Below are 26,944 nucleotides of genomic sequence, written 5' to 3'. Positions count from 1 at the left end.
ATTTGACACGCTTGTCAAAGCTGGCTTTAGAAATCGTGTCTAAGTAACAAGGTATATTTCTGTCTCCTGAGAAGGTTAGCTTCATCAGGTCTTCATGTTGATTGAATCAAAGGTATTGAAAGTTGAGTTCCAATAGCCACTTGTAGTAAATGTAAGGATGCCTCTCTCCAATTAGCTACTGATGGAATCTGAAGTTATTTGGTAGTAAGCCCCAGGCTATAGCACAGGCGCAAAGAGCAGTACCTCCAGAGTGGCAGCTACATGTCTTTGGGCCTTGAATTTCACTGACACACAGGAAGGAGGGTATAGAACCCTTCTTAGATAGGTGGGAAGGGCTACTATGACGGCACACTTTGATCAATCTTATTTCAAGCATGGCTTGCTTTTGTTGCATAGTCTGGGTTCTCAGTGTGTTTGACTAGTGACCTCTTGAGATCTGTGGCATGTAGGCAAATGCAGTGACATTTTGCTTAAAAGAGTAAAGCATCTGGAGCACCTCTCACTGAGAAACTATTGTGTGTGTGCATGTGTGTGTGTATGAGAGAGAGAGAGAGACAGAGAGAGAGAGAGAGAGAAAGAGAGAGAGAAAGAACGATGTCCTCATTCCAGAGGGCTCATGTTAATCTCAATCCACATTAGGTAGTGTTGACTGGATCTCATCCTATCACTGTCACCAATGCAGAATGTCAGAATGTATCATTAATTAAATAATAAAACTATTTGCCACATTCCCTCCAACCCTACCTTTTGGTGTATGTCAAAGGTCATTCATTCATCCACGTGAGAAAGCAAAGTGCAAAATCGAAATGAGTCAAGGGGAGATTGTACAAACACTGGTAACTGGTGAGATGGCTCAGGCAAGGACTGAGGGCAGAAGTACTGGTAATATGGTAACAGGCATGAAAAACGGTGCAAGCATCAGGAAAATGCAGACAAGGGGAGATGGTATGGATACTATATACAGCACAGGCAAGCAGACAAAGCACAGACACTGGGAGATGACATCAGCGGTAAATAGCAAGCAAAAGGGAAAACCTTGCAGGTGAAGGAGATTAAAAAGGACAGATACCTACCCAGACCTGCGCTATCTAGCTACCGTCTTGTGGACTTATATTATCACCACTGGGCTCACCACTGGGCTCCCCAAATGGATCACTGGTGGAGGACGCCTGTGATCCATCAGGCTAGAACACAAGAAGATAACACTTTTTTCTCTCTCTTCAACAACTGAAAATATAAGGCAACTAAGATTATATTCGCGCGGCATATGTAACCAGTTAATTTAAAGCAGGGCAGAAACTTCCACAGAGGGTGCCACCTCTCAGACACGAGAGAGCTCCTAATAACTTAACAAAAGGTCAGTGTTTCTGGCTGATGCATCCAACCATACAAGAAAGTTGCTTCAGAGGCCGTTTGAACATCAGCTCTGAGCGACCATTCTCTTTTATGTTGGCATCCTCAAATACTATGGGGAGATTTTAATTTTAAAGAGAAGTAAGGCAATCAGTAGATCACTTACAGCCTCTTGTTCTTCACTCTTGCTGGGACTTTCAAAGCCTTCTTCGAAGATGTCATCTGGGTTCGGATCACTGGCATGGGATGCTGATGATTTAGATGGAGAGCTCTGCCTAGGGGCTGGGGTTGGAGCTATGCAGAAAGAAGAAATGAGGTAAACAGAATTATAAGCCACAACCATTCATATCCCACAGAGATACCTGGGGTCCCTTATATTTGAGTCAAGTCTCCCCTTCCCATCTCTCCCCATCTCAGGTCAAATCTATGCAACTGAATTCGTCCCATGGTTATTCAGGAATGCCTGTCAGTGAACCCTACAGGGCCATAACTCAAACAGGAGCTCTGAACAACTCTTATAGTGCTTCTGACACACGAGCAAGCTTCAAGCTGCTGGGCCAGGCTGACTTTCTTCTCTCTCTTTTAGCAAATGACATATTTTTTTCAAAATGACTTTTGTAGATTGGTCACTGCTAGAAAATTTAAGGGCAGTAGTCCCCAAACTTGTAAAGCTTCATTGAGATAGAGGTTACCTATGTTTTTCCCCCAAACTGGAGATTGCTAATACCTTCATGGCAACTGCTAAACCAGGCTTTGCATTCCTGCACTTAGTGTTTAATAAGCACAGGCTGGGTCGGGGGAGCGATAATAGGTGATGCAAAACTTGTGAAAACTTTGCACCTGCTGCCATGGCTTTCCTATGTCTTCCTCCTCTTACTTGTTCCAGAGGTTTCTACCACAGATACCACTGGAAGCTTTTCTTTTAACTTAGCATAGAAAACTCTGGTCACTGGCTTAGTTCCTAGGTATAGAGTGACTGAATAGGTGAATAGCAATGTCACTAATAAGTGCTCCCTGTCACACTGTTCCAGACCTCAGCAAAAATCTGGTATTTTATAAGAAAGTGAATGATCGCAAAAGTTAGTGTCTATCTTTTACCACACAGGCACAATTCCAGATCCTTTATCATGCACAATATGACAACGATGCTAACACTGACCAAGCTCTTTCCCTTCATTATGCTCCTGATACAAACAACTACATGCAGTATTGTACACTTCCTTCAGGTGTTCAGGTCCAGAGCCCAGAGGAACATGGGCGAGCACTCACATTTATACAGATGTGAGTATGACCTATGGGATGACACAGATGTATCTAACACTAGTCAATCTTTTCTACTGGGGTTATTTGTGAATAAAGATCTCTTGCTCACTTCTCAAAGGAATGCTGACGGAGAAGAGAATACAAAAACTGCCTTTACACAAAACACATCTTGTTTTGTGAGTTGGCTTTAGAGCAACCAGCCTTGCTAGGTTTAATGTTGTAGAAAGATACCTTGCTGAATGGGTAATATTAGCTTAACTGGGTTCTGAGTTGTGCTTGAAGTGGCTTATTGCTTACAAAAGGCTGAGAACTCAGGCAGAGCCATCAGTCCTAACATTACACTGCTCACAGTTCCCCAGTGAAACAAACCAATGGGAACACAGCTAGGGTTTATTTACACGAGCTTCTCAGTTGTCACAAGGCCTTACAGAGCACCTCGGTGTTTGATGGCCATGCTTTCTCAAGGTGGGTGGTCATTTCATATTGCCTTTCAAGGGACACTGGCAATGTCCCCTGGCTGTCATGAGTGAAAGAAAATGATGAAGATGCTCTTTACCTTTGGTTGGGGAGAAGCTTAAGTGTTGCTAAGGACCATACACTCCATGTGACAGCCTCCTGCAACACAATCATCTGTCCCCAACTGTCAGCAGTGATACGTTGGCACAATGTATGGTGAAATGGCCTTTCAGGAAGCCTATCTCATTCTCCACAACCTTTCCTAACATCTGTATGTGCCACCCTGCTAGCATTCAGAGAAAAGTGGGGAGGATGGCAAGACAGTCCCTGTCCTCAAACAACTTGCTTGTTTGTAGGTAGCCCATGGTTCATTGAAAATTGAGACATATGCTTTTAAAAGACTCTTGTTCATTTACACACGATTGTTATTTCTTTAGTGTTTCATTTTTTATTCATTATTCTTCATTGAAACCCCATGGATTAGAATTAATAGAAATGCCTTGGCTATGTAGCACCCATGGCCCGAGTACAAGGCCTTCATTTTCAGAACAGCATTCTGAACCTGGCTGAATGACACAATCTAATTGTATTCACATTAGATTTTTTTTTTTTGACAATTCATGGTATTGGCCATCCAGTGATCCGTATCACCAGTGACAGTAATGAAAACGCCAAAGTCATTGTACCATGAACCTTTTCTTTCCCCTTATCAATTGTCAAGGCTCAGGCTCAGGCTGAGTCACTGGAACACTTTTTCTGATTGTGTCTGACAAGCACATGCGAGCTCTAGTGTCTGGATCCCGACTTGTCAACAGGCTTTCTATTTTTGTGTTTGCAGTGGGGAAAATAAGTGGAAGCAGCGTCCCCAAATGCTAAGGCCAGAAGGAAGCTGCTCCTCCTCCAAGGAGTCCAGAGACTCAGAGCAATGGCTTGATTTGTCTTAAGATACAGCTTGTCATGATGGAACCAGCACTAGAAACCTGGCCCAGGAGCCTGTAAAATCCCCTGAGTAAGATTCCAGAGATGAAGATTCTCCCATGTTGTAATGCCTTTAAATAACTGGCTTTATAGAGTTGAGAGCCACGAAGCTCATGGAGGTCAAACTACTGTTACTCCAAAGCACACAGTCAATGGGAACAAAGAGAGCTACATGTTCCCAGGCAGGGCTGTCTGCCCACTCTCATCCCATTCTAATCATCAGGCTCCGATACGACCTCAAGGCTATATGCCTTACATTCCTCCTGATCATAATTTCTTTTCTAGTTATGAAGCCTAACAAGGCTAAATTTAATTTCATTAGTGTGTGTGTGTGTGTGTGTGTGTGTGTGTGTGTGTGTGTGTGTGTACAATGAGGTCAGAAAATAACTTTTGGAAACCAGTTCTCTCCTTCTACCATGAGTTTGGAGCTTAAACTCAGGTCTTCAGGGTCAGTGACAAGCACTGCCACCTTCTGAGATCTTCCTGGCCCCTTGTTTCTGCTTTTTTTCTTTTTAAAAAGACATTGATTTTCATTTTAATAAGCCGTGCTAAAATGGGTATGCCACAGGCTAACATACATGCATCACAAATGAGCATATTAACTAAGCTATAAGAAGCACAGTGATGTTGTGGGCACATACTCATTTGTATCTCTTGGTGTCTGTGAACCTTACTGCCATTATCTGTCACACAAATCTAGGGCAACTTGGTATCAATGTTTTGTAAGAAGAGAGCCAGAGAATGAGGTGGGGGTGTGTGCTATAACTGGTAGGCCACTTGGTGACCATGAAGACTGTTATCAGTACTACCAACAATCTTGAGATGCAAGTGAGATAGACTCTGTCCCCAGTAGCTTAGCTACCAGCAAAAAAAGGCATTCTACTCATCAGGTTTTAGAGTCTAACGAAAGGACACTCACGTGAGTTGGTGGATGGTGTGGTGGAAGTCACAGGTGTCAAATTCAATTGGGAGATGTCAAAGTCATCACAGTCATCTGTATCTTGTGCCACCCCGACTTTGTTGAAGTAACTGGAGAAGGCCTCTGAGGTACAGGTCAGGGAGGGCTGGTCAGGCTTTCGGGAGGGCACAGGTGGAGGCTGGACCATCTGGAAATCCTTAAACATTTCCTTCCCCATTTTCTGCCTGGGCTTGTCACTCTGGGGACTTGACCTGGCAGAGTCATTCGTGCCTGGGACTGCTGCAAGGGGGGTGAGGGGACCTTGGAACATGGCAGCTGGTAAAGGCATAACAGTTTGTGTGGGCATGAAGGCGGCTGGCGGGAACTGCCCGGCCACAGTTGGCCAGGGTTGCTGGGTTGTAGGAAAGAGACCTGGCTGGCCCCATGCAATGGGTTGAGCTCCTGGCATCACCTGAGCAACGGGTGGCTGAGCACCCATGGCGATCTGCTGTTGAACAAGGGGCTGCTGGCCCCAGAAGGATGGGAGGACGGCACCCATAGCAACATAACCTGGAATAGGAGAGAGGAAGTTCAGGTATCCTGCAGAAGAAAAGTCTATGGATCTGAGTGATTGACAGGCATGTACTGGTCATTTACAGCAAGGAAGCAGAGGTCTGTTTTTTTCACCTCAGCCTCTGAAGTTCTAACATTCAGAGTTTCACACTGCATGCTGCCTTGAGACTGAGAAACTTAAAGAAAGTTAGGTCTCAGATAGCCTCAGCAATTGAGACTGTTGTCAGTTGACCAAGTAGAGGCAAAGGGAAACCAAGGCCGCCTTCCACTGAGACACTTCAGCTCCTGAAGTATGAAATTTGGGAAAGTAAAGCAATGGTAAGAATGCTATTATAATTTCCCAACTCAAGCTGTGTTTCACTCTCTATTTATGACCTTTCCCATTAAGGCTCTCCTGGCACACCCTCCAGAATGTAGTTATCCCGAGGTCAGGAGGCTTATGTCTTTCTCATGTTATCCTAAGTCCTAGCATGGTCGGGCCTCTGTAAATGTTCACTGTGTGTCAGGTGAAGTCATCCACACTTTGTATATACAATTACATTAGCCTTCAGATCATTGCACTGAAATAGAAGATGATATATGCCTGTCTTATAGATAGGGGCCTGGAGCACTGTGAATATTAAATCATATAGGATGTATGACCATTGTTCCACATCCTCACAAAATCCCTGCATGAGCTCCCAGGAGCTGTATCCGTGGGTTTCCCCACCATGAACTTGATGCCCCTTGATCATATAATCTCTCCTCTTTCTTTTCAACTGGACTCTCAGAGCTCAGCCCAGAGTTTGTCTGTGGATCTCTGCATTTGCTTCCATCAGTTTACTGGGTACAGGTTCTATGATGACAATTAGAGCATTCACCAATCTTATAATAGGAGAAGACCATTTCAGGCAACCTCTCCACTACTGCTAGGAGTCTTAGCTGAGATAATCTTCATGGATTCCTGGGAGTTTCCCTGGACCAGGTTTCCCTAACCTGAGAAAGAAATGAAAGAGATATCTTGATAGAGGGGGCCATTCTGGGGCTATAGAGAAACCTGTGGGATGCTTTAGTTGTTATGGTAACTACAGAGAAGCCTGGGGTCTCATGGTATTTAAGGAGCCACCAGCATTTATAGCAGACAACATATAATTTGTGAGACCAGTGCACAGGACAATGAACAATTCCATTCTCCTGTTTATGAATGGGTAAGCCTAGATGAACTGAACGGCTCAGAAATTCAGTTTCTTTGCACAGTCAACACCTATGATTTTCCATGAATGAAACAAGTGTACACACTCAAGGAAAATACATATTTCATTTCATGTGGAACATTCAAGAGTGTTTTGGAAAATAGTGGCCATAGAAACACGTCTCATGGAGGCTGGTCTCAGCCTGTATTTCAGCTGTAGCTTTTACTGGTGACTCTATTATTAGGTAAGATCATCTCATTACTCATCATGTCCTGTAGTATGGTCATGCCTAAGTATTTCTAAATTGAAATACATGCTTTTATTATAAATCACTTCTCACTTCAATTCCATATTATCAGTATGACATTATACTGATTAAAAAATGGTGTCAGAATATTATCTATGAGTTTCAACACTGCAGATATTTGTTATAAAAAGAATGCTCTAGGCTTCACAAGTGGTGACTTATCCGGGGAACTAACAATGACCCCAGTGACTGTATTGCCAATTTTAGTGAGAGAGTTTCTATTCAGCCATGCCCCCATCTTCCTTCCCTCTTCTCTTCTAAAATGCAGATGCATCTATTCTTTGAAATACCCACAGTAAACGCAAGATACTACAGGTTCTAACCTACTGTATAGCTTAGCCGCCCAGTACATTGTGCAGTGACCTTTTAACCTTCTGATTGCATGGCTAACTGGAAGCCAAAGCTCCCCATGGCTGCCCAGCATCTACAGAGAGCACTGAACCAGATATTGTTACCCTGGGGAAAGACCAACATTCACAGTGTGGTTTCTACTGAAAGCATATTGCCATCACATAAACACAAAGAAAGAAACCCCAAGGAGAATCATTCTGAGCCACAACTTAGGGGTCTGTGTGGCATTTCGCTGTCTTGAGCATACAGCTCAGATAAGGCTTGGCTCACGAGCATCAGCTGGTGTATGGATTAAGAGGATGGATATCTTCACCATATTTTCCTAAGAGTCCAATGTAAGATCCATAAGCACTGTGATCTTTGATGGTTCGAGGGCTGGTGGCAGCCCCGCCCCATATTTTCTTTCTTTTTTTATTTTTCTCCCACAGGGAACTAACAGATGGGCTATACACAATTTTTGGGAGAGAGCTATTAGCATGTCTCTCTGGCTCCAAGCCATCTGCTCCAGACCAAAGTATAATATTCAGAAGAGAGAAAGGCAGCTTTGGGTAATTGGTCCCATGTTGGGGAGTTTCCAGATCTTACTCAATCTTCCTGGTTGGAGGAGGAGAGGCTGTGCAGCCTGAGTTCTCCCCAAACCTGAGAGAACTGCTTTCTAGCCACAGGCTGTAACATGCCTGAAAGGGCACCTCAGCACCAGGACTAAGGCAGCATTGGTCTCAGAGAGCAGCTTCATGGCAGCCACTGCAGCTGCCTAACAACTTGTTAGCTGCGCACCTCTTAGTATGTGCAGCAGTGGAGGGATGAGGTACCAAGGAACATCTGTTTGTGTCACAAAGTTTGGGTAATACAAACCTCTTTGCTGCTACCTAACTGCATTCCCACTTTGCAGAGAGGGGTTTATTTATTATTTTTAGATGTTAAAAAATTGCAATTTATAATGAGATTCTAGCTCTGGAGACACCCCTACCTATGATTGGGGAAAGGAAAACAAAACCAGACTAAACTATAAGAAACACATGGAAATCAAAGGGTCTCCTAGCTACTCATTCATTCTTCCAAAAGTATCATCATTGGCTTTGATTCAGTCTCTACAGATGCAGAGGAGAACAAAACAACAGCCCATCAGCCCCACTCCCTTTTTTGATGGGGGAGTAGATCCTTGTAATAGGCCTCTTGGGTAGCTATTACCACTATCTGTTTAACCTGTATGCATACAATTCTTCTTCCATGAGGGCATGGTTTGCATCAGCCAGTTATATGAGCAGCAAAGCATGGACCCCTGATAAGAAGCACATACCATCCACAGAGCATCCTAAAAGCACATTTCTGAGCAACATTACAAAGGTCTTCTACAAGACACCACTCACACGGCTCTCAGCTCTAGGAGGTTAAATCATCACCCTCCATTTTACAAGTAAGGGTCTAGGCTCAGCAGAGATCAGGCTGGCTCATCTGCAGCTGCTCAGTGGTAGAGCCTATGTTCTCCAGTCTACCCAAGCTACCTCACCTCTGACACAAGTAGCCAAAAGACCAAAGACCTAAACTTTACTATATGCGTTTAAAAAATTATATAAAGATAAGGGAGAAAAGGTAGGATAGGACAGGGCATATGTCCTTTGCTGTCATAATCAGAGCTGTAATAATAAAGTAATAACAGTATTTTCTACATTGAGTAGCTACAATGCACCAGTATTTTCCAAGGTGCTTAATTATCTCATTTTGTTCTCATGATACTGACACAAGGTATTGTTTTTCAATCCAGGCATGAAGATGAAATTTTGCCTCTGGCAGATTATCTACCCCAACATCTAAAACCAGAATTTAAGATTCTCCAGGGTCTTTGGAAGTCTTCAGCAGTCAGTTAGACTTTATGGGACTGGCCTACTTCTTGACTTGTCTCCCATTTGCTGTCTAGATAGATAATTTCTGCAAGGCATGGAGGCACAATGGCTGGTGACATTTGAATACCAGTTGAAGAGGGGGGGCTCAGATTATCACTAGCTGAGGACTATCTTAAGTATATTTTATGTGAAGACTGAAAGTAAAATACACTAACACAAATTAATTTTTGAACTATGCTCTGAAAGCTGATCAGATTTTTCATGACTCCAAAGAGATAGCATTGAGAAGACAGATAGCTGGTTAAGTAGTAGGAGATTACACTCTTGAAGCTGGCCTGGGAAAAAGCAGAGTAGTACTGTGTCTAACCAAGGTCTCCAGGGCATTTGCAGTCAAATTTGAGTGCAGGGGAAGGCATGAAACCTAGGGCCATTTTGTCCTTTGGAGAGAAGATGATGGAAGTAGGAGGGGTCAAACTTCCTCCCCCTGCCTGAAAAACCCTGAACCAGGAAACCTGTCTGCTTTCTTGGCCCTTCATATTCTTGATGTTGCCTGGCTTAAGAGATCCTTCTGACCACACATTCTTTGGCCAGGACTCTGATGTCCAGCCTCTGCATCTTTTTATCCCCATAACTCTCATTTTAACATATTGATCATCTGATCTGTATTGTGGCTTATGACCCCAGATAGAGAGAAGCCCTCTATGTTCACGGCTGTATTCCAAGCACCTGGCATGTAGTGGGTACTCAGTGAATAGCTGTAGAGTAAGCACACATGAAGACTAGTAAGTATGGAGTCTAGCACTGTTATCATTGATCTTTGTAGACAAAGCAATGGGGACAAAGCATGTGTATGTGATGCTAACGTTCAAGCACAGGCACATTCCTGACAGACATTTTTATTCATATTTTAAATGACATTCTATTTTACCATTCTCTAGATTTTAATGCCCATTTTATACTCAGAAAATAAGTCATCACCACTATTCCATTTCAGAGATGACTAAAACATTCAACTGGGGGGTGGAAATGCATACATTTCTATGTTGCCTATAGATACTAAGCTATAAGTCAAGGGCAGTCGCTATCAATGTTATTGCTTCTAAAAGATTGTGATGATCCTTAGACTCAAGAGGAAGAGCTGTATTCCAGAACAGGCGGTGAATTTTTAATTTACATACAACAACAGCAAGGTTTATATTTAGTATCAAGAATTTGCTTCTAACAACATATAATTAAAATTAATTATTTACATAAAAAAGCACAAGCAGATTTGTATTCTAAAATATTCAAGCTCTCGTTTGCTGTTTACAAGAATAAACCCAAGAAAGAAATAAAGAGTCTCCAACTCAGAGAATGTAGGTAGAGGGAAATGCAATATTCCTTTAGGCTCCCAGATAGTTAAAAGAACTAAACTCTTCCATCAGTGGCCCTTTCCAAGTGGAACGACCTACTGGCAGATTATCATGAACACAAAGTATAACCCCTGAGATGCTACTCATTTCTAACTTACCTGCAGTACTGTGATCACAGGTATTTTTACCCTGTTGTAAATACAGTCTACACCTTTTAAAAAATACTTGGAAAATAAAAAGGTACTTTTTAAATCTCTAAAAGAGATTCTCAATTCACCACTAGAAGTTCATCATTGCCCTACAAGGCTCTCCACGTGGGTGGGAGACCTCTCTTTCCTTGATCCCAGCAAGGATTCAAGAGGTATGTCTCCTCTTTCCTTCAAACCATCTTCCCTGCCTCTGATTGAAGTGATGGAGAGGAAATACACTTGTACTGATTTGCATGTCTGTGTGCATGATGCCATGTTTTTGCAACAACCCTGAGTCTGGAATTTTCCAGGTGGCATCAACGTCCACAGCTTTGTGTTTGACCACTTGCCCATGGACATGGCTGCCTCATGTCTCTTGGTGAGTCATAGACAAGAACAGCCCTCCTTAGGCATTCTAACAGTATTTGGTGCTGGATGTGATAGTTGTCTAAGTGAGGTCTACAGGAAGTAGGAGGGTGACCTTACCTGAGGGTACAGCAGCAGTGCCAAAAGACACAGAGCCAAACACATCTGCACTCCCCGGAAGTGTCTGGGATGACAATGGGAGAAAGGCATCACCTGGGGTTGCTGGAGTCTGCCAGACAGAGAGGGGCAAGGGAAAAGATGCAATGAGAGATGCTCAGAAGTCCACATAGAGGGAGGACACAACCAGACACAGTCCAAGTCACCTGTGTGCTTCAGTTTGTGGATTGGTGACAGAAAAATTATCTTACCGCCCCCTCCCTCCAGAGCTGCAGTGAGGACTAAATGAAAGCATGCACCTAAACCATTATTTTTATTAAGTTTTATTAAGTACCACACACAGGCACATGGTCGAAGTTCAGCACACGATGGCCAGTATGATAATTCTTTTGAGCCCCTACCTCTGTGGGTTTTCAGGCCACCAACTTATTTCACCATACATGGCTTTCACCACTTGCAAGTAATCAATTCAATCTGAAATATACACACTTGAACCCTACTGTATCCTCAGTTCAGAACTTGCCATTGACTAGGTGGTGAGTAAACAGTTGGCCAAATAAACAAAGAAAGCTTGGCAAGTGGATGGAGTGCAGGCCAATGTATCCTAGAGCCTCACAGACTCTTGCTTGAACCTCCCACTTGCAAAAGTGAAGGCAATATTTTCATGATGACAACTTAACAACAGTAGGGTATCTGGGGACTTCTAGCATCAATCTGGCCCAAGCTGCAGCTCCTGGAAAGGTCAGATGCATGCTGTGTAAGGAGAGATTTATCAATAAGAACATCCACACCTGTTAACTGGAGGCTTTTGTCTACAGAGTGTAAGCTGCTCAATGCCATAATATTCTTGTTGGTCCCTGCCCCCTCCATTGGAACAGACTGGGGCAAGCAATTAATCCTGAAACCATGGCAATTAGACAGGGCCATTTTTAGATCATCAGCTTCCGGGACGAGTGGCATTGTTCTGGGGATTACTAAACATCCATTTGGATGGCGCCTGGGTTCAGGGCCAGAAATGCAGCCCTGAGCTGCTGTGTTAAGCATTTTTTTTTTTTTTTTGCACATAGTCAGAGATGTTCTATTTTCCCCACATGTCCTTCCTGGGTCTCAGTTTGCTCATCTGTACAATGCAGGGGTTAAAGAAGGGAGAGCCTTTAGGCCGTTCTCTACCTCAGCTGTTATCTGAGGGTGCTGTAGGAGAGAAAGGCTCATGAGAGTGGCCTGGCTTCATTGAGAAGAAGGCAAGGTTGCAGTGGACATCAGGTATTGGGTGCAGGGCAGCTGTGCCTGGATTACCCAGTGGCAACTGAGTCTCAGGCCAGTTGCCTGGGCTGCATGGTCTCAGGCCATCTGTCCTTGGTGGTGGGATCACAGCCCTTTCTCTGAGGTGCATCTTGCCAATGAACCACATAGCTCCTTGCCTCTGTTTGCACAACCATGTGGTGCTCAGAGGAGAAGTCCTTTCCCAGCAGCTTCAGTTGGTGCAGATTCTGCCAACTGCTTTCTCTCTACACTTCTGGGGAGCAGTGGGGGGGGGTACGGTGGGCTGTGGCTGAAGAAGGCATGCTGGCTACTGCAGGGGCAGGATTACTGATGAACATGTCCAGCACCGAGGTGCTATTTTGCTTTGTTTTTAATTTGATTTTCTTTCCTTTCCCTTTGGTACTTTCAAAGGAAGGCTCCATGCAATCTCCATCCTCTTGCAAGCAGTGCCCCAGATGCTACTACTGAGCTGTGGCTGTAAACCTGGAGTTTCGTGAGTGGCTCCGAGAGGCACAGACTATGATTTATAAGGCTCAAAGGCAAGCCAGTAGACAGTGAACACAGAGTGAAGTGGGAGAGGACAAAGGGAAGGGGAAGGAAAGGGAAGGATGAGACAGAAGAGGCTGCCCACTGTGCTACAGGGGATAAGGTAGATGATGGCACATGCCCTCTTATGCTTCCTGCCCTGTTGAGTTTCTTGTCCATATTCCCAACTTAGCTACCCACTCTTGGTTGGCACAAAATACATATCTTTCCCAACTCCTTCCTAGAGCCCGAAGAACAAGCCACAATGTCCTGAGTTGTCAAATGTATTGAATGCATGGTGTTATTTATTCTTCAAACCAGAAGTATTCATCCAAATTCCTTCTCCTTCATAGTAAAGGAGACCGAGGTTCGGGAACATTAGTTGACATTTACCAGTCAGGCTCTTTCACCATAGCTTAGACTGGATCACTGTGTGCTTGGGGGAAGGGGCAGCAGGGCTCAGAGGGCAATGCATACTTACAGGGGGAGAGGTTATATCAGGTGGGGTGGACATGTCTCCAAAAAGTTCTAATTGAGTCACAGCCTGAAAAGACACAGAGAGAATCACGTAAGCAGGAGAGTGAATGCTGCTGGGCTTACTTTAAACCTTCTTGTGAGAGTAGCCATCCTTTCCACCATACCACCATGTAAGCGGTAAGGCCAGTCCTTCACTGCTACACTTCATGGTCCCACAGCATAGGACCAGAGTCAATTTACTTCTCCGCGTCTAGTTGTTTCTCTAGGTTTGTTGAGTGGTACACAATTGCTATAAACATTGTTATCGGCACTTTATCCTAATGCACTATCAAACACAGCCATGGACAGACATGCAATCCTATGACACCCACCCAAAAGCCACCTACATGTAGGAATGACAAGGGATGACTACAAGGTACTTTCCAGTCACTACTCCCCACAGCCCTAACCCTGAGAGGCAGGAACCCTTATTCACATTTTCTGTAAAGAAACTGATTCACAGAGAGGTTACACCAAGGTCATCCAAGTCAGGATGTCAGGCTTTGTATTTTCTAGATAGAGAGCATGCAGTCAAACTTGCATTCCTCCCCAAGTCTGTCTCATGGATAAAAAATGCAGTTGGGTGAGAAGAAAACATTTCATTTAACACTAGGAAGGGCATCAAACCCAGCCCAGTATACACACTATCAATCACTCCTAGGAACTCCATCCCTACAGACAGTGGACCATCCATCTTCCCGTCCATCAAACAGGGTGTGTGAGAAAGCCTGGCCAGAGAGCAAAGAACCTTTTTTAATTTGAAACAAGCTTGTTTTACATGTCAGCCCCAGTTCCTGCACCCTCTCATCAGAGGAACCTTTTAAAGATACACTTAAGGATTAATATGCATACACTTTGGCTTCAGGGACATAGGAATTCGTTGGCCAGGAACCAAATGTCCTGACTTAATTATGCAAAGCACTGAGCAAAAACTATTTCCCACTCATCTTCATATTTTAAGCTAGGACTTGTAATGCAGGTAACCATAAAACCCAGTTAACAGAAGGTACAGGAAGAGGTTGGCTGCCCTGCTACTCTGGGCCCCCACAGACATTCAGCTCTAGTTTGGTCATAGTTGGATCTATAGGATTCATGCCAAAAGAGGGATGACTGCTCATTCTGATGAGTGAGCCAGATCTGAGTTCAGGAGAGGTCCCACAGTTGAGTGTGTATGTTGAGTCTAACCATTCCAAGCACTTTCCAAGCTTCACATCCTCAGCTGGATGACAGAATTGATAATATCTCTTTATATGTTATAGATCTATCATCCCTAATTTGAAAATGCAAAACCTCAAATATTCCAAATCCCAAGAATTCTGAGTGTTCATGGGAGGCAATAAATAGAAAACTCTACACTTGACTTCCAACAAGGGTCCTGGTTAAAAGGCTGGGACACTAAATATAATGTGTGAAATTATACGCAAGGCATGGGTAGAGGTGTATATGAGGCAGAAAGGAATTTTGTGTTTAGGCTTTGGGTCAATCTCCAAGATATGTCATTCTGAATATAACCCAACTTCAAAATCTAAAACAAATTTGGTTCTAAGCATTTCCAACCAGGGATGATCATAATAGCAGGCTTGTTTATTCTAATACTTGGCTAAGGTTGGCTAAATGGTACAAATGACTCTTCCTTGACAAGAATGAAGCTCCATTGTGTGAGTCCCACTTCCATTCCTTTCCCTTGGGTTCTCAGACTGAACAACAGTGCCTGGCACACGCAGTGTTTTGTTTCTACACAAGTACACACCATGCTTCCCTTGAAGGAGCAGTATGGTGCTGGGCACTGCACTAGGTGTTAGGGGCACAGAAAGGAGAACCGCTAATTCCCAACTGCAGGTAGTGATAGTATGGTGGGGACGGCAGTCCTCAGATACAGATTCTTTCAAGGTAACATGACAGAAAGGTGTCAGGAGTCTTGGGGGTGGGGGTGGGGGTGGATAACTGGAACCCTGTCTACTAGGGCAGGGAATTTAGTCAGAGTTTTTCCAAAGGAAACAGCCTGTCTCCAAATCCTGCAGGAGAGGTACAGTTAACCTGGTGACAAAGAAGAGGAAGGACCCCAGGGACACAGGAAACTCCATGAGCCAGGAGGAACACTAGGGGAGGGGGAAGCTGTTTGGTTGGTGTTACCAGCATGAATTTCTCCTAAGAGATGGATGAGGGGACTGGGCAAGGCTATGGAGGCACTTGTGTACATTTCAGTCTTTCCCAGCGACTCTCCTAACAGCTTTCCTCTCACACAGTGACAATCCAGCAGCTGATGTACACATGGCAGCTGGCATGTACGGTGTGCTCCCAAATCTGGACTCCGCTATTTTTCTTCTGCAAGCCTTCTTTGGCATGGCAACAACATCTCACCTGATATGGTGAGGCCTACCCTTTGGTCCCTGCTCCTTCTGCATAAAAGACTAACTACTTAATGAATTCAGCTGAAGCATTTGGGCTTCCTGGAGTTTGGATCTCTATGCTTATAAAATAGCTCAGGACTATTTTCAGCGTTGGGAAAATATTAAAATGAAGTTAATAATTAAGTCACACAATTTACATCTCAAATGTGTTGAACTCGTGGCATACTTTTACTAACATCGTAAAGATAATTTATTGGCTAATTTTCTCCTTAAGCACAACTTTTAAAATAACCTTCTTTCTTGAGATATAGCCCTTCCTCTTGCCAAATGATTTTCACTCAAGGATTAAACGAGAAAAACATGGGGAGGCATAAAACATAGGCTGTTATTTTGTTTCATTGGATTTGCTGTTTAAATAGAACCTGAGTTAATTAAATTTTATAGAAAAAGGGGGTTCTTGGGCCATAAAATTAAAAATAATCTGAATAACCACATATGATTGAGAATCAGGAACGGTATCTATTTTCACAGTCCTCCCCCATGTGAACCCCAGCCGCTTATTTGTAACCTAATAAACCATGTTCTATCTGAAAATACTGTCCTCATCCATCATTTTAAAGGCCTCAAGAGAATAAAGCTAAGAGTTCACATTTGTAAAACACTTTACAGCTTACAATAAGCTTTCCCATACATTATCATCATTTCTGACACTTCCTGAGCCCAGGAAAGTCAGCTCCATCGCCACAGTCTGCCCTGTACTGATAGGTTAACTGAGGCAGAGGTGAGTGATCTACCTGGGATCAGCTGCTGGGGGGCTTGGGATGCGTTGCCCTGCAGAGCAACAAGATCCTTTTTCAAGGTCAGCCTTGCTTAATGGTGGTAGTTAGTGCTACGATATCTTTCCACCAAAAGCCAGGGTTCCCAAGAGACCCGCAATGCTGCCCACCCATGGGAGGTTATTCGAAGCTTAAGCTCCAGACATCTGCTCACAAGAGAAGGACCTATTCACCATACAAACATATCAAAGGCCTTTTGTAGAGGTGTAGCTATAAGTGACAGATGTGTTTCTTTTAGAAGATACTGGGTATTTTCCAACAGTAGGTAGAGTGATGCTGAGGCTGCCATGGCCAGTGATGGAGATAAGGAGCTGACTGGTTTAGGTCAAGCCCCTCAATATCTCCCTGAGGCCTGGTCCTAGCCTAGTCACTTTAATTTGAACAAGTGAGAGTTTCCAAGGTATATAGAACACTGCAAAACAGCTGGCTCAAGCTTAGTTCCCTGGCCCTTCTTTCAACATAACTGTAGCAAGTAGTCCTAGAATTCCCCTGAGGTGATGTTTTCGTGACACAATTGATGAAGGATGGGCTGATCCCCACAACACATTCTCTCACAGGGTTGATCCCTATGTTTTGGGAACAGGAGATCCTGGGATCCTTCAGGAAATGATAGGCATTCTTATCATACATGGGCCACTGTGCCAAGAGTAGGGACAAAGACCCGAGGACAGCATGTTCCTGCCCCTATTTTCAGGAGCTGGCTACTATATGGAAGACAGACCTATACAGTCAGTTCATGCATTACTAATGAGGGCAGGGTACAGAAGACCCTAAAGGAAATCCATCTTCAGGCTTCTGCATGAGCTCCTTCCATAGTCACTTATTCTTTTCCGGACTGCCTACTCCCCTTTCTGTTAGGACACAAAGAGTTTGTTATCTCCCTCCCCTTCACCTCCAAATGTGTTAGGAGGCCTCCAAAATACCAGTTGAATGAAAATAAGGGATGCTATCTCCTTTCCAATTCCCCTTATCTTACACACTCATACACACACACACACACACACAACCATTTGCACACACACTCTTACTATTGGATCTCATGGCACCTTTACCTTTCCTATGAACATTACAATGGGCACCTACTGCAGCAGCACAGAATAGAAAAATCTCTTATTTATACAGGTGGATGAGGGACAAATGAGACACATGAGGATAACAGAAGAACCCTAATGTAACAGGACCCTGGAGGTCTTACCTTGGTTGCCTCAAGAAGCTCATCAAAGTCCACTGACAGATGTCTGTTCTGCAACCACAAGGCACGATTGATGAGCATGAAATGAGTGATGGTCCAACAACATGAAACAGTTAAACAGACAGGGCCCTCTCATTCTTACCGGCGTGGCTGCAGCAAAACGCTCTTCAAAATCCTCCAATGGCTGGCTATTCTGCAAGTGCAAGGGATGATGAATGAGGATGGAGTGAACGACACACAAATGACATGGATTTATGAGTTTAATGATGATGGTAGCTATGGTTTACACTCCCGTGGTCACAGTAGGCGGGAGCTGATTCTGATGTATGGTGAAAACCCTGGGATATGTTTCCAGCATAACCAGATGATAAAGCACAGACCTGATAGGGAGACACAGCAACAGCATGTCTGTAAAGTCTAAAGTCCATCTTCCTGCAATTATGCCCACCACTCAGCTAGGTGCAGCAGTGTCTATAGGTAAGAGCAAGGTTTCTACAGTGGAGAGTTTTCATTGAAAATGAAGATGTGCCATCATGTGGCATTAGCCCAACTCAACTATTCTTATTGGTGATTCTTTTTACTTATTAACAGCATGCAAAATAATGGATCCCATTATGACATTTTCACTTTTGCGTGCACATTTACACAATACACACACGCACACTCATTGTCCGCCGGTTTGCTCATCTTTTGTGTCAGCTGCTCTCTTTACTCAGCAATCTCTTTGCATCCCAGTAAGCTCAGTGCTCCTTACTTTCCTAAGCCCAACTGAATGCCACCTCTGCCATCAAACGTCTTCCTCTTGGGAGTCCTCAGCACCTTGGCTGCATCTGTTCTATTGAGAGTTCTCTCATGTGTGCAATTCATTCCCAAATGTTGTGCAGCTCCCGAGGGTCTAATCCACAGCATTGTCCAACAGAAATGAACAAATCCATGTCCTAACAAGTGGCTGGCAGCTGGCCAAAACTAACTTTTAATTCTATTGAATATATTACCTATTGCACAGAAAGTGTAATATCTACTACATACGCATATTTTAATAACCTTGGTTTGGTCTATACATACCGGCTAATTATCCTTTGGATAATTTCCAAGTTGCTCGATGTTAATAGAATCTGTGTCTGCAGGCATTCAAATTGAGTCATTGGGCACGTGCAGAGAGATGACACTGCTTCCTAATTTTGGGCAGGGTTTGGTGTTGGCAATGGAGGGATGGGGAGACTGTTGTACAGTCTTAAAATACTGATCATTTGCCAAAATCACCTTCACTCTGTCCACAGAAATTGTGACTGGTACTTCCCTCATTCCTATCCACAGGATGTAGAGTGGGGCAGGAGAATCAACATGCCCAGGACTGCTGCCATTCAGAAGAAACACCCATAAATCCTGTCACCTGTCTCCACCAGGGTCCATTTCACCATGACTCAACTGTGGCAATGGTGAGATGAAAAGTCACAATGTGTAATAACTACAGGGATACTACTTCCACTACTATTAGCACTGATAATTATGAGTATTGGGATTTAGCCACAGGTGTGTGGGGTGTGGGAGGAGCGCCTAGGAGGCCGTGTAATCTATGGGGTGGCCTAGAAGGTTAAGGTTATGTCGCTACAACCCTTATAAATTCACACACTCCTTGGGATTTATGGCAGGGCCCCTACCAACTAGCTCTGGGTCATAACTTTTAATAAAAACATTTTTTAGTGTCCAAAATCTCATTACATCTGTCCAATATAAGAAAGCAAATGGCTTCAGAACATGATGGATGAATTAAATAAATTTGAAAAACAGCCTGTGGTGGGGTCTCATAAAAGCCTCAGCATGTCCCACATAATGAAAATGTGGGACGACCTCTAGCATCAGCATGCGGCTGTCACCTTCCTGGTGACAGAAGAGGTGGCCTCTGGGGAGTTGCAGAGGTGAGGCGGGATGGGTGATCTCTGAATATTCAGAAGAAGCTTGGTCTAGGAATGTAGATAAATATGTCTCCTAGGAGCTGGTCATGCCAGCTCTTGTCACATGACTCTGGAAGTCAAGGAGCCTCACTTTTCTCAATGAGTAGGTAGTGGTATGGAGCCATTCTCTGAGTCTTCCTGAGATATGGACAGCTTTATTTGCTTTTAAAAACAAAGCAGATGTTCAATAAATCAGGACCATCATTTAGTATCACCTTCTCCTGTCTCTTGGCTCATTTTGACAACACACTTACATGGGCTTCATAATGTGAGGAACCTATTGTTACATGGTGTTTGGGGCGAAAATGCGTAACCTTTAGTCTGTTCTTGACTCCATTTTCTCCTCTTGGCCTTGTTCCTAGGCAATGTCAAAAGACCATCTAATGCCAGGTGATATCTGATACCTTTGGTCCTCTGCTGTCTGACTTTGGCTTGGTCAATGCTCCAGGCTCCTTCCTTCTATCTGGTGTGACCTTAGATGACAGTGCACTCCACTTGGCTGGGGGAGATGTGTTTCTATGAAATGTCATCTTTCCCAGCTGAGACTTGTGTCCAGGATCTGGAATCTACCCTCTTGCTTCCCACACACCTAGCACGTGCTTTGCTCACACTGAAAACTGAGTTACAGCTTGGCTTAGCAATTATCTTCAATTCTTGACTTGACTTTTGGTATTTTTTTTCTATTTATTTTGTATTTTGTTCTTAAAAACTCAACAGTGAAAAATATAACAGGACCTCAGCATCCCAAGAAGAGATTTAAGGGACTGTATTCCCACACCGTTTCAGTATAGTTCTATTCTGACTCTTCATAAAGACCCCAAAATAAAGTTCCCATGGGGATTCCTTTCCCATAGTAGGGGCATGATGGTTCCACAAGTGAGGGATGGGACAGGGGGATCAGATTAATGGTGTTCTTGCTGTAAAAATGACTGCAGATGAGATAGGATGTGGGACACAAACATCAAAAACGATGAAATCATATTTATGGCTGACAAGGCAGGAACTTGACATGGTTTATAATATAATCTTGGGCTGCATAACACAATCCTGTGGGAAGGCATTTACAAAACTCTGAGATCTGAATCCCAGCCTCTGATCTCCTAGTCTGCTGGAGGGGAGGGTGTGGGGGGCTGGTTTTGCCAAGTTTTCACAGGTCCTCAGTGACTCTGATGGACTGTTGGCTTTTCAAATTGCTGTGCTGGGGAATGAATTCTCTTTAGGAATAATCAGTGAGCATCCTATGGGAGAACCAAAGGCATCTTGATTGATTAGGTAATGGATTAAGTAATACCTTCAGTAAACATTGCTGGTGTATTTCCCATCTGTCAGGACCTAGGCAGGTGCTGGAGACACTGTATAGTCTTTCTAGTCTGAGGTGAACAGGAGTATGCATATGGGCGGACACAAGGCTTTTAGATCTAAACTAGGACCTAGGCCAAGGCTGCAAAACAATCAATTCGATTATCCATTTAGAGGGCCCAGGAGGAATGGATTAACTTAAGTGATTTGTAACTGTGCACAGGTGGGTAGTATTAAGGACACCTAGTGATCACAGGCACCAGGATGCATGCTACTTTCCTGAGTGCATGACTTAACAAGAAGGCACATGCTAATTAAGACTAATTCTCCCTGGGATATTAGCAGCTTATGTTCTGTACCACCTTTAGCAGAGAGATGGGGCCACTTTCTACTTCTTAGGAGACAGTCAAGAAAAGCTCTGCTTGGCAACTGAATAACAGGGTGGGGGCAGCTGAGGCAGGGTATAAATTGCCATGTGGACATGGGATCCTACCGCAGAGCAACACATTCTACAATGATGGAAAGTCCCAAATCTCTCCTGTCCAGTCTGCTGGCTACTGTAGATATGCCTAGTGGGAGTGAACTGGGAACTTCCCTTGGATGAGTTTTAACTTAAGCAGTCACATGTGGCTAGTGACAATCACAGGGCCTAGCACAACTACACAGACAATGCTTGAAAAAGTAAGAGATCAGCCATGCTTCCAGTGATGAGCATTTTCTGAACACTAGACACCCTTTCCTTGTGCAGTTTCTTCTGTTCTTTTGGAGGGTCTCCCACACTTGCACTGACTGGAAATTTTCTTTGGGAGAATTCAGTTCCTCACTATGTCGCTATGTCTAGACAACACCATGAAATCATCAAATTCAGTTGGCAACAATAGCAACCGCCTTCTGGATCTAAGATTTCTCACTGTCTGGGCTAAGATAGAGCCAGGTACTTGTGGGTCTTTTAAAGGAAAGTGTCAAGTGGAAATTCATGAAGCCTTGACAATCATATGAAACAGAATTCCACTTAATGTCCAAGTGTTCCAGACCTTACCAGACATGGGGTTTGACACTCTTGCTACACTCCATGCCCTGCTGTGTTCTAATGGAGGGATTAGAGCTAGCTGGAGACCTGGCTTCCGAGTGACTGAAAATCTGCCTCTAATTGCCCCCTACTGGGATTCATTTTGCAGCCAAAAGCCCTTCTTCCTCCTGCTACTATCTTAGGGCGGTTTGAGGAATGCCTGGAAACTTGATGGGACATGCTTGAATGCTGTAATGAAGATGGCACCCTTCCTCAAAGAGCACATGATAGGCTATGCCATCCCTCAGACAATAAAGCATCTGACTTCCTTGTTATTGTTGTTGTTGTTGTTCTTTTGAGATTTTGGGAGAGGGTCCCACTATGTTTTGGTCTGAAACTGTGTAGAACAAGCCTTGTAGTAATCCTCCTGCCTCTGCCTTCCAAGAGTGCTGGGTTTACAGGTGTGTGCCACCATGCTTGGCTTGACAGTGTGGGCATTGTGAGAAACGATGGCGGGGACAAAGCTCACTCAGGACACTGAGCAGACCTCCTAGGACCAATGGGGAAGAGTGGGGGATAGTCCAAGCAACAACTCTGACTCCACGTTCTTTATCTTCCCACTTTCATGTGAAGAAAACTTGATATGCTGCATTTCAAAGCACAAGGGGTCTTCAAAGAGAAGAATGGATGGTTTTAGGAGATGGGAGTGGAAAAAGATGCAGGAAGGGCAGCTTCAGTACAAAATGCTGTCTCCTTTCTGGCCACATCCTGGGTAAGCTGCTTCAGTCCTGGAACCCACGTTTCCTCCATTGATGGAACAGGGCTGAGGGTGCCTGCAGGATGCGTGTGCAGGGCTGAGGGCGCCTGCAGGATGGGAGTGCAGGGCTGAGGGCACCTGCAGGATGGGAGTGCAGGGCTGAGGGCACCTGCAGGATGTGTGTGCAGGGCTGAGGGCGCCTGCAGGATGGGAGTGCAGGGCTGAGGGCGCCTGCAGGATGCGTGTGCAGGAAGTAGTACAGAGACTACTGTGCGAAGAGCAGCCTGCAGGGCACAATTTCACTGTCAGTCCCCTTTCTAAGATAAGAGGCTATTAAGAGAAGGGAAGGATGGAACATAAGGAAAAGAAAAGGGAAAGTAGGAGAGGGCAGGGGGGAGGGAGGGGAAAGGGAGGAGAGGGAAGAAGGGGGGAGGAATGAGAGGGGAATAGGGAATGAGAGAGGGAAAGAAAAGGAGGGGAAGAAGAGGAAAGGGAGGAATGAAGGGGAAGGGAAGGAGGGGGCCGGGAGAAGGGAGGGAAGGAGAGAGAGAAGGGGATACAGTGAGGGAAGGAAAGGGGAGGAGAGAGGGAAGGATGTAGGGGAAAGGAAGCCAGAAAAGAGGGATAGAAGGCGGACACGAAGAAGGGAGGGAGAAGGGAGCAGGTGTTTTCTTCTTGGCAGGTGCTATGGTTGGAATGTTCTGTGGCTTCTAAGAGTTTATTGTGGTTAGACCTAGACCCCCAGGGTGGCCCCAGAAGGGGTGAGGGAATCCTCCAGGAGGAGCCCTACCAGGATGTCCTTAGTCACTCAGGTGGAGGTATTTCTCAAGAAGCTCTTTCAGTAGTCTCGTGTGACCCCTTGAGTTGTCAATAGAAGTGCTGTCCCAGCCGTTCTCTCTGCTCTTGCTCAAGATAAGTACTTGTTCTGACATCCACTTCCTTGTGGCCCCTTGCCACTCAGCAGCGGCCTCCAAAACCTCTGAGCAGAATATATCTTCCCTCTTTTTAAAAGCAACTGCCACCAGTATTTTACTGTAGCAAAGCAAAGGTGACAAAGACAGGAGGATGAGCAGATGCCAGACATGGGACGCACTGGGCCAGACGAACGACAGTCAGAAGAAACTGAAGGCAGGAAGCAGCCTTTCCAATGTAGACACTGTGGGCTCCTGTTTGCGTCTTTCCTCAGCTTTGAACAGGCACTAGAGTGGACGGTACTGGATCTGCCCCATCATAACCTTCCTCTTCTGTCCACCTCTGACATCTATTTTCGAATTTAGAGATTGTATAACTTGACAACATGATTGCTCCATGGTTTGGATAAGTTTCTTTTTCTCCTTTCTTTCTTTCTTTCTTTCTTTCTTTCTTTCTTTCTTTCTTTTCTTTCTTCCTTCCTTCCTTCTTTCCTTCCTTCCTCCCTCTCTCCATCTCTCCCTCCCTTTCTCCAGAGGCATCTAGAAGAGTCTAGAGCAGAGAGACAAAGCAGTAGACTGAATAGGGCCAGGAGACAGAGAAGCAGAGCAAAGAGACGGGGAGTGGGGGGGGGGTGGAGATGAAGACAAAGAGAGTGGGCAAAAGAAGAGTTAGGCACTTGTGATAACGAGGGGACATGGGGGGCAGCATGAGCTTTGGTGTGCCAATAGGCACCGAGAGTCACTTGCCTCTTCTGCCAAGGAAAAGGGAACTTGACTCCTTTGGCAAAGGGGAACCCGCTTCACAAGTTCCTGAGCAATGTTTGTTGTCTCTTGCTCTCAATCTCTCTCTCATTATTTCTTGCTTTTTTTCTTTTCTGTCTTGTCCTTTTGTTTAACCACCAGAAATTGGGGAAATGGATTTTCCTTTGGGTGTGACACAGAGACTCCAGATTTTTAGGCCGAAATGTTCTCAAACATACCAGACATAAAAATATACACAGGGATGGGATTTATGGAACCCTTGACAAGGAAGTAATGATTCTGTGGTGAGATACAAACAGCTGAGTGACAAAGTGAAGGAGTTGTGGACTGTAGTGGCTGAGAAATGCTGGGAGGATTGTTTGGTAAGTGGTGGTGCTGATGGTGATGCCTGTCATATGACCAAGAGTCATGTGTTCCTCCACGTCACGTCCAGGCAGTAAGCATCTATGATCCACTAAGTGTCTACCATGGTCTTGTCCTTCAATCACAAGGGAAACAAGGCAATTTGCACACAGCCAGGGTTATTAATGAGAATACATGCACAGCATTTAGTATGTGGTGCCCAGTGAAGGAAAGTCATGACCCGACTCAATCACATAATATCACTTTCCACCCACTGTCTGTACAGTTAGACACATAGCATCCGACTCAGTCTCAATAGGTGAAGCTGGATGCAGTGAAGACTGTGAGCCACAGCACATTAGGGACTAGATGGTGCTGATGGTGGGCTCATAAGGACACAGAGGATGATGCAACTATTTCAGGGGTGACAGTAAGAGAGGGCCAGTGATGGGCCGAGGCAGAAACATTGAAAACCCTATAGCTGTACTGTTGCTGAAGAGTTCTTGGAAGGATTGTGCATTTATACTTCCCTATAGCCTTCTGGGACCTTTGTCCAATCTGTGACCTCACCTAGAAGCCAGAGAATTCAACATCAACAGGAGGATTTTGAGTTTCCTATTCCCCTCCTTTGGCTGGAGGAACAGGCTGAGATAGCTCTGCTGTTTTTAATGGTTTTCCATAGAACAGGTAGACTTATAGAGGAGGCAATGAAATCAGAAAACTAGAAACCAAAGGGGAACGGTTTCCAAAAGCTTGAAGTTATTTCTTCCCAACTCTTTCTTCCTTTCTTCTCCTTTTAAAAAATCTATTATCCTGTGTCCACATTATCCAAAACTCAAGGAGTTTTCAAAACCTCCTAACAAGATTTGGCATGGCTTCAGGCTCGCAAAGGGAGTGAATTGGAGTCACAGGAATGTGAAATTGGCTCCTGTCAGCAGGCTGACAGGCTCTGAGCCCACTTTTCAGGCAGAGGGCAGAACACACAGCAGAGTCCATCACTTCCCTTGATGCTATGTCTTCTTGGGGAGACCACTGCTGAGGTCCAGATGGTCCCCAAATGGTAACAAGAAATATTGGATCAAGTTGAGACCAAACCGAGTGGTAGAGGCGGAATGCGAGCAAATCAAAGGCAATCACAAACAGAGCAATGTCACAGCAAAGGAAAAAAATAGCCAGAAGCCCCTGCCTGCTGATCTGACAGCCGCTCCTTGCAACATGGTTTCCCCTCCTTCTCCACAGGACTGCAGCTTACAAACATGGGGATTCACTTCACTATTTCTTCTTCCCTCTTGGATTTGCTTCTCAGTGTATGGATCTGATGACCTGTAAACTCTCCTCAGTGTCTACCATGAGTCAGGCACCCAGAGGCCCTTGAGCTGCTTCTCTGAGCTACAGCAAGCATGGTTAGGGAAAACTAACTGAAGTTACAGTATAAGGAGTGTCACAACAGGGAACCATATTGAGCATTTTTGCAGAGAATGTGCCGTTTTCAGTCACAATGCCATTCATAGGATAGAAGCCAACACCAGCCACTGGGAAGAGCCAAAGAAAGCTTTCTGTTTATCTTCCAAGTTTACTCATCCCTTAAAATTTGGGGGGGGGTAACACTAGGGAGATGCTCCTCTCATGAGGTCATGTTGAACACGATCTTCCTGTCTTAGTTAGGGTTACCCTTGCTGTGAGGAAGCACCATAACCAAAAGAAAGTTGGGGATGGAAGGGTTTATTCGGCATACTCTTCCATATCACTGTTCACTATCAAAGGAAGTCAGGACAGGAACTAAAAATACAGCAGGAACTTGGTGGCAAGTGCTGATACAGAGGCCATGAATGGGTGCTGCTTACTGGGTTACTCCTCATGGTGTGCTCAGCCTGCTTCCTTGTAGAACCCAGAACCACCGACTCAAGGGTAGCATTATCCATGATGGGCTGGGTTCTCTGCCATCAATCACTACAGCTAGATCTTACGGATGCATTTTCTTAGTTGTAGTTCCTGCTGCTCATACAAC

The 26,944-nt window shown here is 44.6% G+C and overlaps 1 protein-coding gene across 5 annotated transcripts in view; it reads right to left on the bottom strand.

Moving 5' to 3' along the window:
* The window catches only part of Dab1 (DAB adaptor protein 1), a 243,203-nt gene that overhangs the window by 7,900 nt on the left and 208,359 nt on the right, over positions 1-26,944 (bottom strand). For 2 of the 5 annotated variants that reach the window (XM_051188284.1, XM_051188287.1), the window contains 7 exons: positions 18,044-18,094; positions 17,905-17,952; positions 13,488-13,550; positions 11,222-11,330; positions 4,970-5,518; positions 1,520-1,647; positions 1,074-1,184 (listed from right to left, as the gene is read on the bottom strand). In XM_051188284.1, coding sequence (XP_051044241.1) covers positions 1,089-1,184; positions 1,520-1,647; positions 4,970-5,518; positions 11,222-11,330; positions 13,488-13,550; positions 17,905-17,952; positions 18,044-18,094 — 1,044 coding nt within the window. In that variant the 3' untranslated portion in view covers positions 1,074-1,088. The remainder of the gene's footprint in view (positions 1-1,073; positions 1,185-1,519; positions 1,648-4,969; positions 5,519-11,221; positions 11,331-13,487; positions 13,551-17,904; positions 17,953-18,043; positions 18,095-26,944) is intronic. The other 3 variants (XM_051188286.1, XM_051188288.1, XM_051188285.1) reach the window with 2 other exon arrangements.

The sequence above is a fragment of the Phodopus roborovskii genome, unplaced genomic scaffold, assembly GCF_943737965.1.
Source record: "Phodopus roborovskii unplaced genomic scaffold, PHOROB, whole genome shotgun sequence".
Taxonomy (NCBI): Eukaryota; Metazoa; Chordata; class Mammalia; order Rodentia; family Cricetidae; genus Phodopus; species Phodopus roborovskii.
This window is presented reverse-complemented; position numbering and strand designations above follow the sequence as displayed.